At 41.7% G+C, this 15,621-nt stretch overlaps 1 protein-coding gene across 2 annotated transcripts in view; it reads right to left on the bottom strand.

The window, feature by feature from the left end:
- Positions 1-13,941, bottom strand: part of LOC136711154 (GRAM domain-containing protein 4) — a 49,161-nt gene extending 35,220 nt beyond the window's left edge. The window contains exons 1-2 of one of the 2 annotated variants that reach the window (XM_066687209.1): positions 13,535-13,941; positions 6,738-6,945 (exon numbers count right to left, since the gene is read on the bottom strand). In XM_066687209.1, coding sequence (XP_066543306.1) covers positions 6,738-6,945; positions 13,535-13,563 — 237 coding nt within the window. In that variant the 5' untranslated portion in view covers positions 13,564-13,941. The remainder of the gene's footprint in view (positions 1-6,737; positions 6,946-13,534) is intronic. The other variant, XM_066687210.1, reaches the window with a different exon arrangement.
- Positions 13,942-15,621: the final 1,680 nt, after the last annotated feature.

The following is a 15,621-nucleotide window of genomic DNA, read 5'->3' as shown; positions in this document are numbered from 1 at the left end:
GTTTCCTCTTTCCTTTTTGTTTTTTTCTTTTACAGTAGCTGAAATCTGCAGCCCATGAGTGTCTGCTATGATTGGTTAGATTTAGGTGTGGGGGGACGGTGGAGATGGTGTTTTTCACCCTTATCATTTAAAAAAACTATTTCTAAATAGGCACAGGTCACATGACTGCTTACTGAGGAACAGAGAACAGGGAGTGTGCTCTCTCCACTCACAAGAAATATTACAAAAAACATCACGGATACAATCAGCTAATGTTTTGGTATTCGAAAAAGACAAAGCACAAAAATCTGGATGACTCTCGTTTTCTAAATGAAACAGTGTTTAGCATATGCAGACATTGTAGTGAAATAAATCCATATCAAATTAATGTACTTTCCCTGAAAGCGGCTTTTCATTATTAAAACAAATACACACATTTTCCTATTCACAGCACAAGCACAGTAATTTAATTTCAACATTTTCATTTAGAGAATATATCAGTGACTTACAATTAAAAAAAAAAATCATCATACTTAAATTGCTCACTTAATTGCCTTCCCTTATTTAAGATCACTGCTTCCCTATGTTTTCTTGCTTCCCATCTGAGTCTTACCTAAAAACTAAGCTTATTAATTATAATGTGCACAGAGAAGTTAATGAAAAGTAAACAGCTTTTCCCTTCTTAAATTAACAAATTGTGCTTACTGGAATATTTTGAATTAAACAATGCATGTGCCTAAGAGCAATACATTTTATAAATGTGTATGCAATGCACATAAAAATTACACAAGATCAATTTATTTACTTTTTAAATTATGTTTAAATACATGGAGCACGTGGAAATCTAGACCATGTATCAGCTTTCAAATTCTTCTAGCAATATTTTGAAACACCGGTATACTATGTTCTTTAAAATAAAACAGCCTGTCAGTCGATGATGTTATGTTTGTTCATCAAGGAGGCGTTTGGGTCACTTCAACACAGACCGCTCTTGTTTCCGGTCCATGAGGACTTCACTCAGACACCCAACTAGCGGCACAGAAACAAGTGGTCTCAATATCTCACATGATAAACAAATTTACAGTACATTTCTAAAGCAGATGCGGTTCTCTGTGAACAAGCAGCACGACCACACAGACACAATGTCATCATTAATGCAGATGAGAAAGATGATGTTCAGAAGAGCGCATTATGAAACAAGACCTGCTGGCTGTCCAGTCCTGACCTTCAAGTCACAGTGAACGCCTGTTCCTAGTTTGCCTTTTCTTCAATGGCCTTTCAATGCAGAGCACATGCAAGTAGACAGTTTTGACAAACGTACCAACTACAGCTGGTCACACAACTCAGAATTGAAACAATCCTCATAAAAGACACGGTTTCTGCAGAAAAACACATCATGTCATTTGTACTGTTCGAAATGTATTCCCAATAGAGTCCTCCTGGCGCTCTCTTAAATAACAAACAAAATAACTCCAGAAACAAAAACAAAAAAAGATAACCTATTGCCAATGTAATGTTGCTTCCTACTCTAAAGGCAGTTTAAACAAAAACACACAAGACTATCTGACAAAAGACAAGCTCTGCCGAAGAGACTTTTTTTACAAGTTCAAACAAGAACTAATTTCGAAATGTAATCTTTTCGACCCCTTCAAATGATCTCCTTTATTTAAATTCACATTATGCTGAAATAGGGCCGTTCTGCTCTGGGATATGAATCTAAATTCAGTTAAAAACTCAATTTGGAGGCTAGAACCTCAAACAGATTCCTCTAATATCACAGTGAATCAGTAAACCAGAAAATGTAAACACTGGGGGCATTGATGCTACTTGCACATGCAGAAAGTTGCTCCCAGTAGCACATTTAGCCTGCAGTGGTCACTGGCCGCACTGTACACAGTATTTCACTTCATAATCTGTGCAATAAGAATTATTTGCCTGCAGTATCATTACAGTAACACTCCAATAAAACTGATGCAAAGGGGATTTAGAATCATCCAAAGATACTAAATAATAATAAATATCCAATGTCTCATTCTTACAGTTCAAAACCTTGAAATCTCCTCTTCAGCTTCGGTTTTCCAGCCCACAAAATAACCAACGCATGCCTTTTATATAGTTATATATATTTTATGTTATTTCTCTGTATATTCAGAACACAGTCAAGCAACGGGGGTATTACATCAGAAACCCCTGCTTGTAAAAAATCAGGCCCTGCCAAACCATCTTCCTTTACAAATCCAGAACAACAGCAGGGACTAAAATAAGAAAGGAACCCCTCTTCTAAAATTAGCCCACATGTCCCAGGGCTGTTGTTAAATGGCAGTTCGTTTCTGCTCCGTCACTCAAGCAGAGCAAGTCCCAGGCAAGACCCAGATCCTTGCTGAGCATCATTTACCGCCGGCACAAACAGAATTAGAAAAGGGTTCTTTACGGAGAAGAAAACAATTTGATCATTAGAGAAGACAGGTAGTGTTTTAATCTCCAATTAAATGTTGGAAAACAACAATGTAGATACACACACACACAAACGGCTATTAGTGGAAAGGACTTTCGACAGGCCACTTCCTTCTTCGCTTTCGCTTTGCCTCCTCCCTGGCCTTTCTTGCTGCCAACGCTGAAAGTGAGGCGACTACACAGGTCACGAAACGAGCCCGAAACTACAGATTTCCTTCTTCCCCCGAGCTCACACTGTCCCTCGTACATCAGCGCTGTTTTCAGAGCCGTGGCGTCAAGGAGAGCGAGAGAGGAGGAGGAGAAAGCTTTGTATATACTGCACTTGAAACCGAAGAAGTAATTTCTCCTCTGACACAAACTACTTCCAGAATAATACAGCTCGCCCTACACAAGTGTGCGTTCACTTATAATTGTGTGCACGGCGGGCAACTCTCCGTCCTGGAACGAATCCTCAATCTGTATTCAGACTCGGTCCGGGTGTGAACGTGTCGGTCACTGCTTCAGCGCGCTTTGTTTTCCTTTCTTGAATAATCTTTATTTCCACGGTGGAAATGAGCTCCTCGAGAGACACGAACACCTCTGCAGGACCGCTCCATCTCCTGTGTCCATGGAAACCCACGAAAAGTTCGGTGCACGTGGTGCTCAGAATGTAGCCTCGGGTACAACAGCACGAGAACAAACACACTTATGATCCACTGTGCAACATCTTGTGATATGCTAAATCAAAGCCTTTGTGATTTAAGTTTATTTCCCCTACTTGAGGAAACCTCTCACGTTACAGGTCTGTGAGGAAGGTTGTTTTTTTTAACCTGGTGTGGACCGTGAAGTTTTTCTACACGGGGCGAAAGACCTGCTGAACAATGGAAGCCGTACAAACAGGGGGCTTTTCAATGAACGGTTCTTCGCGAAGGAAAACCGCTTTGAATTTACAGAACATTAGAAACGTTATTCCTTACATATATTGCAGTTGTGAAGCCACGCCTTTGTAAGGGAGGCGGGGGAATTTACACCGAGGGTTTAGCCATCAAAGAAATGAATGGTTTGTTTGTCGGTGCTTCTGATTGTATTATATATTGGTAATGAAATAACTGCTGGGCCCCATTACACGATTCCTAGGGGGTTGGTTATTCCCCAGGCCCTTCTCACAGGTCTAGGGGCAGAGGATCCCATTTGTCGCGGACGTGCAGTCATTTCCCTGGCCGTGCTTCTCGCAGCCGTCGGCACTGACAGTCTGACATCCACTTGGGGCCACTGCTGGAGTAAATGGCAGGCATTTACTGGCAAAGCACTTTCTGAGGCCTGTAATACTTATTACCCATGAAGAGGTGATGTAACTCTGGAATGCAGCCAGCACTGAGATCCGAGCTCCTCGACTCTTTATTCTGAACATCTGGGACGTTCAATAGTTCCTCTCCCAGCCCAGTGCCCTTTCACTCATCTATAAGAGATGATAAGGGTCTCTTACAGCCCTAGAATGAGACGCGAAGGAGTGGCATTTCCAATCCCAGATCAGCGAGTCTGATGCCCTAAACATATGGACGTTACAGCCTAGCTCTGCATCAGCACTCACATGAGCAAGGGGTCAGCTGGCTCAGGGATGCTATTTCTCATACTGGAAGCAACAGAGAGCTCAACAGCAGATTCCCACACAAATGTTTGCTTTGGTTTTTCACTGTAGAAGAGTCTTTGAGCACTAGGATTACATAAACTGAATTACTAAAAGGTCCTGGGATATTAGAGTATACAAAAGACAGGCTTTTAACTACGTAGCTGAAAGGGCCTTCAGTCCTTTTCTACGACTGTGCCATTCATCCCTGGGCACAATTTCAAATGCAGCAAGAGAAGCTGGTATCTTTCTGGTTGTTCATACCAGCTTCACCCAGAGATGTTCTATCTGTGAAATGCCTTCACTCCTGGCTTTATGACATATATCACGTTGGTCGATGTACACTACTGGCCCTGATCGTAAAAGGCTATCAATGCTGGCAATATACTGTTGTCTAAATTTACGGAATAGCTACAAGAAGTGCCCTTAATTCTCCCCATTATCATACTGTCAGCATCAGACATCCAAAACTATTTATAGATAAAGTACAGTATATAAAGCCGTGCAATAAACAGTAAAAAGTTGTTTGGTTGTTTAGTTTCATTTTTTGGAAGAGAGTTTTGTGCTTCAGCTCATTGCCACTACATTTCTAGATGTACCAAAAGCAAGGGTAGTCGGGGTGCTAAACAGTTCTATAGGCCTATATGTAAGGAACACACAAGACAAAATTAACACAAAATATAAAGTTCAAGCACATAAGCCATTATATAAAGCAACTTTTGATAAACAATTGGCACTGGACTTGTTCCTGAAAAGTTTATAAATGTATACATGTGACTTTTGAACATGCAGGGTTTAATAAATGTGTTGCATTGTAATAGAGTTTGCTCATTTCATTGCATGTTTTCAAGAGTAATGGGCCACTGCATCCAAGACAGCTGTGCTTTTCACTCGGGATGGCACACAGATACACTACGTGAGCACAACTGTTCGATGCAGATGATACAAAAGTTTCACAACAGGGCGTGCAGCAGCAAAGCAAATACACAAATTCAGATCCTGCTTAGGACTGGATAGATAACAGCGAACTCCACTGAATGTCCTGAGGCACATAATACATCATGTAGCCTGGAGGAGGGAAATGGGTGGTACTGAAATGGAAGCAGCAACGTCTGAAAGGGATGGTGGTAAATGCTTTTGTGTTTGGAGCGTAACACAGAAGTGTGTGGGTGCTTTTGTGCTCTTTGTGTGGGACCAACTACCTGCTCATGCTGCTGACGAAATGGATGGCAAAGGTACTAGCAAGCAAACAAACAGGCACATTGGGCCGAACGGCATCGCTTTGAGATATGATCATCTCTTTCATGCCCTCGTATATTCTGGCACTCCGGTCTACCAGATGTGTTGCACAGAGAACATCTGGTCTTTTCACATTGTGGAGCCTCTTTTGTTCTCCTCCACAAACTGTGAAGTAGTAAAAACATTGTGCGCCTTTTCAACAATAGCTCGACAGACTTGATTAGTCTCATCTTTGTGTTCTTGACAAACAACAAGTGTACATTAGGTTGATCTTGATGGCCGTCCATCTCTCTCCGGCAGGACAAAGGCTGTTTTGAAGATGAGTCCTCACGGTATAAACTCACTAACCCCACAGAGGAGCACACAGTCTGATTTGTAAACAAACTGCCATTAAATTGAGGTAATTGTTTAATGATTAAAAGAATGGAGATAGTTATCATTTCCCTGAAAATCTTTAAATTAGGTTTTTATTTGTACAACATCCTTGCAATAAAACAGCACTGTAAACAACTCACCCACATTTGCAAGGTAATTGGTTATGTGGTCCAAACATCCTTTAAATAAAACCTTTTTTCAATACAAGCCGTTTTGTAAAATTGATTCACTTACTGATTTCATGCAATATAGACAAGCGGACTAAAAAATAGATAACATTCGATCTGGGCTTTATAAAATCCTAAATCACAAACATTTAAAATGTCTTGCAACAAATAATTATCTAAATATATCAATTTGAGGCACTTATTGATTGTAAAAGAGTTTTGGAGGAATAAAAAAGATACACTACACTTCAAATAGAAGCATTTAAAAATACAGGCCTCTATAACATTTATGTTTGGCAGTGTACTAACAAATGTTAGTTAAAAGCAGAAAGGGAAAAGGGCCAGGCTGCTGTAGGGACCCATCTTTACTTCTGTACAGTGTTGGAAACCTTTTCAGTCTCAGACAGATCAACAGGAAAAGATTAAACAGGAATCCAACCGGCTTTGGGAAAAGGTCTTTCTGGGCATGTCACCGTACCCCGGAGCAGACTCGACTGAATGTAACCGCCGAGAACCGCCACAGCGAGAGAGATTACAATTGAAACTATTCAAAGTATGTTTATTTAATTTTTTCCAAATGGAATGAAACTGTTTGCAATAGATCAACTTTCTTCCACAACATCAGCAAAGGGCCGGGAAAACTCGAGCAGCAAAGGATCGCAGGAGACCGCGTGAACAAGATACCGGCCCTAAAGCCTGTCACCGACGTCCCGACCTCAGTGCTCGCTCGTCCGTAACAGCAAAGACAGTCCCGGGCTCGAACAAGTGGTCTGAAAACATGAATCACAGCATGTGTGTGCCGCTCAGCTCCACACAACGCAATCCACATGCGTGACACCACAGCACAGAGCACAGAGAGAGAGAGAGACCGGGGGGCTGCTGCGATGAGAGAGGACGGCGGTGGCGGGTGTACTTACAGGGTCTCTGAGATCTTCAGCGTCTTTTAGAGAAGCCCGAGGTTTCACCGGGACATCATCGCTACATTCAGTGTCAGATGCGTTGGGCGACTCGGCTAGATCAAGGAACTCATCTCGCTTGTGACCTCTGAACCTTATTTTGTCCAACCGCTTTAGCATGTTCAACAGAGAGTTCTTCTGCTTTACCTTAACATGGTGAATGGCATCCCTGGGGGCGAGAAAAAGATCAGAACAGGCAGAGAACAGCTGCATAGCAAAGCACACAGTTGATTTCACACACGTGGAAATATTACAATTCAAGCACATAGATGGGGAAACTGTTCTCCATTTAATATTTCTATACAGAAAACATAAAGCAGTGATTACACCTTTGTAAGGTTTAGTTACAAAATATTTTCTGAGCAATTGAGAATGATACAGGTATATATTAAAAACATTTGACAGTTTTGTTTACTTATAAAAAGGTATAACTCGATTTATACATCTGGGGAAAAAGATAATTAGAGTTAATATGCTTCACAACAGCTGTGGAGGTCTACTGATCCTCCTGGAAGCCAGTTTGACAAGATATAAAGACCAGACACACACAGATGGAATCGAGTCAGTGCCATTTGTAATTGGGGGAGAAGTCAGAGAATCATCCCAACAACTCGGAAATCAGAACAAGCACCACAACATCAAAAGCCAAATATTTCCACCACAGCTTCTATGGACTTTCCTCCAGTAAATATAACCTCAAAGCCCTTGGACTAGTCTGCAGTCCAGCAAAGATCTGATCAACATTGTTCAATGTGGCCATGTGGTGCTGAGCCTATTGGCTGGCAACTCCAATTTTACTGCTGCAGACACAGGCCGTATAACAACAAATCTGAAGTGGCACCCTGACTGAATGGCATTCTAGGAAATGAAGAACATTATCCAGAGGGGACGTGTCTGTGTATAACCTTTGGGAGCCCTTCTAGCTTCCTTTACAGATTCCCCCACAGTGCTTTGCGATTCTGTTGTTATCTACTACAGCACATGACAAACACAATGACAAATACTTTTCCACAGATCCTGTAAGTTGTTCTTCAATATCACCTTGTTGTTTTCTTAGAGCACTCCTCCAATTCTCCCTCCAAACTACCAACGCTACATATTTTAAATTTCGTTTTGAAACAGAATACAAATAGAAGTTATTGGCTGCCTTCCTGATGATCGAAGGCTTTTCAAGTTTGTAAAAACACAGGCTGACCTACAACTTAGAGACTACGAATTGAAAGGTGTGGATTTCCCTTCTTCGATGAGCTCGTATACAAACACACAGCCTTTGCAGCTGCTTGTGTACAGAGTCATGCGGAAACAAACATTTGCTCCTGCATCACACAAACGGTTATTGTAAACCTATAAAATATTCAGTCCTCTCACTGTTGCAAACGGCAGATAATCTTGTGCAAAAGATCTCACAGGAACTTGAGCTTCAGTCATTTTCAACCACTGCTATAACTGCAGCTGTGTGGCAGCTTGTTTATGTGCTGCTGCGGTTGTATTTCGAACTCATTATTTATTATTATTATTATTGAATTGGGCCTTAGAACCATTGCTTAAATTGTCAATGTATTTCACCGACTTTACATTAGCACTGAACAGCATCACAATCCACTTTGATAACAACTGTGTAGTGACACAATAATTGATTACACTGAAAATTAGTTTTTCTTCAGAAAGGAAAAAGATAATATATGGAAAAAACATTACCCACAATGCCCAATGTGCTTAATCTATAAAACAGCGCTTTAAAGGAAAAATCGAATGGGCCTCTTGATCGAGAGCAGAATAATGAAACAGTGGCCAACAAATAAAAGCAATCAACAGTAACAGTTCAATGAATTCAACTAACGATTTGATATTCTTCACACTAATACTGTAGTCATCTTAAAGTACATCATCAAGATTTTGGCCCAGAAAGTAATTACAATCTTGTACCCTACCACCTTTGTATGTATAAGTAGTAGGCCTAGATATTGACTTCTGACAATAACTTAAACCGCAAGTTTTGTAGTTTGTGATTTGCTTGTAGGGCAAAGATCTGATTTTCTCTAGGCCTTAGTTTAATAATGATACAAACAAGCCTGGAATACTAGGCTAAATACTTAAAAACTTTCTCAAGCAGCCACAGTGTTTTTATAGGTAATTTGTTCTCAGACTCGAAGAATACGGTTTTGTTCATGTGGAAGAACTACTGGATCTTGGTTTGAGTGCCGGCTCAGTTGGATGTAGGTCAAACAGCACACCTTTGAACGTCTCGACTGGAGGGCAGCTGTGACACGGTCTCGTATTAGTCAGCCTGTCCCTGGGCCATCGACAAACCGCTCATTAGTAAATGCCACTTCAAGAGGAAGGGGATTTTCCCATGACTTTTATTTCTTACAAGAAGTCTAGTGAGGATGGTTTTCCATTTCTAATATAACAATTACGTTTTTACACCTTGCACAGTAGTGCGTCACAACACGGAAAGCCTCCAGTTCCAAAAGGGAGTTGATATTGTTATTATACATTTTCTTCATTTTTTCATTCGCAGGGAAAAGTTTTAAAGTAGACAAAAGTATTTTTAATGTTATGGATTTGAATGTAGTTTCGTCATGATGGGAGTTGAGACCGGTATCATTTCACAGCTTTACTGCATTTTAAATCAAAAGTGCACACATCAATAAACAACCGCTACGAAGAGATTACTTATGACTAATTGGGAATTGGCAGGACTCTTATTCTCAGTGCCGTTTCGACTGGTCAAAATATGATTTACTGGATCTAAAATAACAGTGCTTTGTCAGTGTATGTTCTGCCTTCTCTGATACAGGTTAGCAGGCTATAGGAAGCATTAGTTACACAGTAGTTCAATTATATATATATATATATATATATATATATATATATATATATATATATATATATATATATATATATTAGTGAAAAGGAGTAAGGTTTTAGAAAACAGCCACCTGCAAACAACACTCCCCTCAAGGCCAGTGATAACATATCAGCATATTTTATAAAGCATATTTTATAGCTTATCCAATACAAACTTTAATTAAAGCTAAACATGTCTTAAACTAAATGTATGTAGGTTTTGTCGTCACATTGTAGGCCTGAGTAGATTATCACAGGCATAAACAGTAAAATGGCTTCCTTCAGGCACGGTTAACGCCTGAGCACTCTGGGGTGGAGAATAATGAAGGAACATATGCTGGAACAATGGCTTGCTGCCCCGATATTGAATTTTAAACCTAATCAGCCCCGGCCCGACGAAAACAAATAATAAAAGCCTGGACGTGTGATGATGTTTCACTCAGCAAATCAGAGCGAAACCGTCAGGAAAGTTAGCAAACCTATGGGCTAATCGGCTACTTGCCTCATTCTCGGAGCCCCCAAATCCCACAGGTCGCACCGCCTGAGCGTGGGTATATATTGATACGACGTGACATTTGTGAAAAGGGTGTCTCGCTCTGCGCAGCTTGGCTCTCCAGTTCTCCAGTTCTTGCTTAATCCCCGGGATTATGTGCAAGGGCCCGCGTGCTGCGTATTCCTCAGAGGCCATTGGCTGGGGTTGCAGACACCACATTTGATTATGTTGTTGTGTTTGTTTGTGCGTATGTAAACCGAGAACGAAAAAGCTCTCTGGTCACACCGACAAACTGGAGGAAATGTATAATTGGGGGGCGAATGGGCACAGAGTAAGAGAGGAAAGCTGTGGTTAAATGTGACTCCCAAACCCTCAGGCCTAGATCTTTGTTGTTGTTGTTCACATTTGATTACTGATCTTTTTCCCTTCCATGCTGATAGGTGTCCGAGAAGCCAAAATACACATGAATACAGATTGAAATCTTCAGCCATTTTGATCAGATAACTGCGTTTAATTCTGTGGGTTGTTTCCGTCGCTGCCGTTCTTCAAAAGAAACCAAACAGGCCCACGAACAAATATTGGAATTGGCACAGTAGGTTGTGATGTGAAACGAAGGGTTACAGTCACTTATCATTACTGTCATCCTCCCACACAATTATAACCAACTGCAACAGGCCGGCCTAAACAATACTGTAACGTTTATGGCAAGTGGTCGAATCCATCAATACAGATTTAAGTCTTCAACTTCTGTCTCTTAAGTATGCCTTGCTATTTGTTTATCTTTCCTTGAGCAAACAAAAGGAACTGCACTGTACTGGTTGTTAAAAATAAAACTCCCTTCAAACTTTCTCACTTACTAATTACACAGCCTTGAAGCTGAACCGTGTCTGCAAAGCCATTAGGGACGGTGTTCGGTAGACTTCCATTTCAGTGGAACGGATATTCTCTTTGAAAAAATGTATCGTAAAATCCCTCTACTCTCGACGGTGTGTTTCAGCCATGGAAGTAGCGTTCGGGACGGGCTTGGCAATCTTTAGCCCTAGCCAGACACCTCACCAACAAGGCTGCTGAAGTTGTAACTTCGTTTGGCCTAGAAAATGTGTGACTGTGGGGCGTAAATCGAAGGTCAAGCCCGTCTATCAATACAGTCATAACAAATCATCCAGATTGAATCTATGTATAGTAAAGGAATTTCCGGTTATATTTAATACCCACAAAAAGATGCAGAGAGAAACATTCGTGCTGAAATTCTGCCAGGTGTTTGTCTAGTTCCTTTTGATTATACGGGTTTTACAGAAAAATCATTGATTACCTAATTTGGCCTCTATCCAGAGGAGTAAGGCATTTATTTACGAGGCTCCTCTGGTCTCCTTAAAAAGCAATTTATTTGGGTCATGACTACCTCATGTAAAGCACCACCCAGGAAGGAAGTTAAAGGTTGCTGTACTGAACATGTGCAGGAGGAAACCTGTGAAACATCTATGGATTTTCTGTTCAGTCAGTATCAGGAAATTGCATTTGCTTAAGGACTTTGAACTCACAGTGGATAGCTGGAGAGCCTTTTGTACACTTGGTTTATTTTCTGTAACATAGGAAGAGGATAGGCATCTACGTCATGACATAATAGACAACTGATTATCGGTTTACTCTGATTTCACCAGCTTCACCAGACTACTTCAGCTACTTTTTTGGCAGTATCTGATGGTCTTAATCATCCACAAAAAAACTAGGTTCAAAAGAAACAGTTGGGGGAAAAAAAAGCTGTTTTGATATGCTTTCCTGGCAGAACATTCCTCCCACATAATAAATCAACAACAAAATAAAAACATATTGTCGTAATACAGGTTGAAAGCCATAACTTCCAGAACGAATCTCGCCTGAAGTAGTTTTCCCTTATTGTAACTAAAATAAAGTGTCAGCCTACAAACAGATAATAAAATAACGTTTAACTCTAGCTGGCTTTGGAGAAAGCTGCAAGATTAGTGATGTAAACTTTGTATGAAAGGAAAAAAGACATACATGCTAGTGTGGTGAATTGCACGGGTCGGTAGTTTGAACCTATACACACCTCTACCGAACTCCATCTAGTCTAGTAAGGCCAAACCTCAAATGACAACTTCACAAGCCTCATTACACCTAAATCAGCCTCCACTTTGACCTCATTTGCCATTTCAGAGCACAAAACCGTTCGGGCACCCTTGCTCTGCACCGTTCAAACTAACATCTGTTTTGATTTGTAAGCCCTACGGTGTCAGGAACAAAAGGGCCATTATTTCAACCGAAAACTGAAACATCTGACTGTACCCTGCTGGTTCATTCATATTTCATTCTGTTTAAGAAGATTTGATCATAATAATTTGATTTCCATCCTACTTTCCTTGTCAACACCTTGAACGAAACACTAGTATAAGAAGACCTTCCAGACTCCTGACATATAATAACCGCAGCACTCAGAAACACTTCTAGATTATCTCTGCTTTGTGGACCCTTCACTTGCTTGGCAGGGTGGGGGAAGCCCATGTGCACAAATCTGATAAACAATCAGAGAGAAGTGCATCACCCTGATAATAGGACAACCTTATACTTGCTCACAGGATTGCTCCCAAAACATGCATGCATTTAGCAACACAATCCATTCTAAATGGGGCACGATTACAAGCAAAAATGCATCAAGCAGGGACTCTCTCTCTCAAAACTATTTTCCAGTGCCATTTCCTAAAAACAAAGTTCAACAAAGTGCAACCCATTTTTAGCCAAGTACACATCTCCCCAACTATACGCACAGGTAGATGCACATTTGTCTACTATATATCCAGAGCCTCAGTAATGTAGCCAACACACAGATCCGTGCTGTTACAAAGTGGCTGCTGCTCCCGGGCCCTGGCACAAAAGCTCTCCCTGCGCCCTATAAGCCCTGCCAACCCGTGCCAGGGACAACAGGCAGGACACACCACCAACCCCAGCTCGCCTTTGAAACCGCTTAGGGTCCAACTCGAGCAGATGGGCGTTTGAACGCAGGCTGCAGCGGCCAGCATCCCTCTCCGCGCCGGGGAAGAGTCACAATGTAGCCAGATCTGCGACAAAGCAACAAAGGGGCGCAACAGTAGGTGTTGGCCATAGCGGAGCCTCCGCAGCCACACCGGGGTCTCCCCATCACCATAAACCTGGTCCCGGACACAATGGGTCACTCGCAGGAGCTGTAATCTCCCAGGCGAGAGGAGGGCTGTGTTTTCCGTGTGGCAGCGAGACGGCACGGTGTCCATTATTATGAATGCAGCCGCGCACCCCACTGTGTCACAATAATAGCGAGTCGCGACCGAACAAAGCCTGGCTCCGACACCCACCACCACCCCGCCGGACCTGTTGCTGCATTTCCCCCCTTTTGACAGCCCTCGAAACCCCCAAACTTTCTTACCCAGCACGGAAATCGGAGCAAAGTTTCATGAACACTGCGGTCGCTGCTGATGCTGCCGAGGCTGTGAGTGTCTCCTCCACCTGCTGAGCGCTTCCCGACCCGCCCGGGAGAGCCGCGCCGCGCCTCACGCACGCATCCCGCCGCCGGCTGCAGGGAAGCGGGGCCTGTCGGGGTCCGGTCGGGGTGGTCGGGGTGGCTTTGGTTGGCTGTGTTTCGGTGTCAGTCCCCGCACCACGGAAGAGAGAAGAGCCCGTCTCGGTTTCTCTTGTTGATTTCCAGCGAAGCAACACAAGGACCAGAGCAGGAAATTTCGTCAGCGGCGGCGACTAGAGTCTTAAAGGGGACGTCTGTGCGTCCACAACCCCGGCAGCACTTTCCCTCTGCCCAACATCAATTACATAATAATCCCAACAACAGCAATAATCATCACCATCATAATCATAAGCATAATAAATAATGATAACAATAATCATACTAATATAGCATAGCCCCTTTCCATGAGAGAATCTTTTAATATCAAGTTATAGGCTATTACATTCTGGGCTAAAGCCATCGATTTCCTGATCCTGTAACAGATGGTTACACATTCATTGCATTATACCGTACAGTTCATATGGCTTAGCCGGGAATTTATGGCAGTGTTTCAATAGTTGAATGGCACACATCAATTGTAAGGAAGTGACTGATTGGGAGGTTAGAAGGATTAAGGACTCAATGCCTCCTATAAAAGCAAACAGGGGAACCAACCTGGGATCTGCTTGTGTCATCGGTGTTTTGATTCTTTGTCTGGTTGCTTGTTCTATCCTGATTTTGTTTTATATTTGATATTCTGCAACGTGGGATGCTACCACATTGTGACAGCGTTAATCACCAATAGATTTATTGCCAGTCCTTCTGACCTACTGAGATGACAGATGAGCTGCTCTATGCTGTATAGACAGGTACATCCAGAAAAAGAAAATGAATACAAGGGATTTCCCACAGTCTTGGGACTCTATGTCAGGGAGGTCCAGGAAACATGATAGTGTCACTAATGGTCTGGTCAGCACCCTGAATCATAGAGAAGACTGCTGCCGTGAGTCATGGCTTCATATTTCCTTGGGAGATATGTGCAGACTGAAGTAAAGGATCTACCGAATAAGTTTTAAGAGCTTTAGTTGTGTTATACTACCTACATCTAACACAAGTGTGAAGCCCAATCCAACTCAACTGGGAACCCCAATCCAACACAACTGGGAAGCCACCTAATGTTTCTCCTGATGATATTTTGACCTAATAGCCTAATAGATTTAACCAGCATAATCATATTTATTATTTCGGTTTTTGTGTGTATCACCATAATATATATGGCACATTTGTTTTGTGACTTGTCTATGCCAGAATATGATATGTTTCAAACCCACAACTGTTTCCTTGTTCCCGTTTATCATATATATTTATTTGACAATCTATTTAAATGTAGCCGTTTCTTTGGAAGCATGTGACTACTTCTTCCTGAATATTTATTATACTATAATCCAGTCTAGTACTAGGTTAAATCAAGAAGGCGTAATATGATTTGTGTTTAATTTACAAGGGCATTCCAAAGATTGATGTATTCCTGAGCCCATATTTGTAGCATATCCATGTCTACGGTGTGGGCATTAAATACTTTAAAATGTTCTCTGTTCTCATAACCTTTTGTATGTATATTGTACCACATGTCTGTTGATCGAGTTACGCGACAGTTTCAGCCTGTTCCTGAATATTGACCCTTTTGTATGTCGTTGTGAAATAAACAACCAGGCCCAGGATTTTACTGTGTCCCCTGCACTCCCACTAGAGGGCATTTAGAAAGAGCAAAATCATAAATAATACAGTAATAAAGAGCTGATAACTTCATTAGAAGGTCGTACACCTGAATATATCTCTCTGACATAATGTGAAGCCAATAGGTTTTGTGGGCTTTACAGATATCAGTGATGTCTCCTGTTCTTTTCAGTTTTTTTGTTGTGTGTGTGTGTGTGTGTGTGTGTGTGTGTGTGTGTGTGTGTGTTATATTTATGGAGTATTAAGTGGTGCAACTCTCTTGCTCTCTCACAACAACA

Source organism: Amia ocellicauda, chromosome 15, assembly GCF_036373705.1.
Source record: "Amia ocellicauda isolate fAmiCal2 chromosome 15, fAmiCal2.hap1, whole genome shotgun sequence".
NCBI classification, from domain to species: Eukaryota; Metazoa; Chordata; class Actinopteri; order Amiiformes; family Amiidae; genus Amia; species Amia ocellicauda.
The sequence above is the reverse complement of the archived record's forward strand: the minus strand, read 5'-3'. Positions and strand labels throughout refer to the sequence as shown.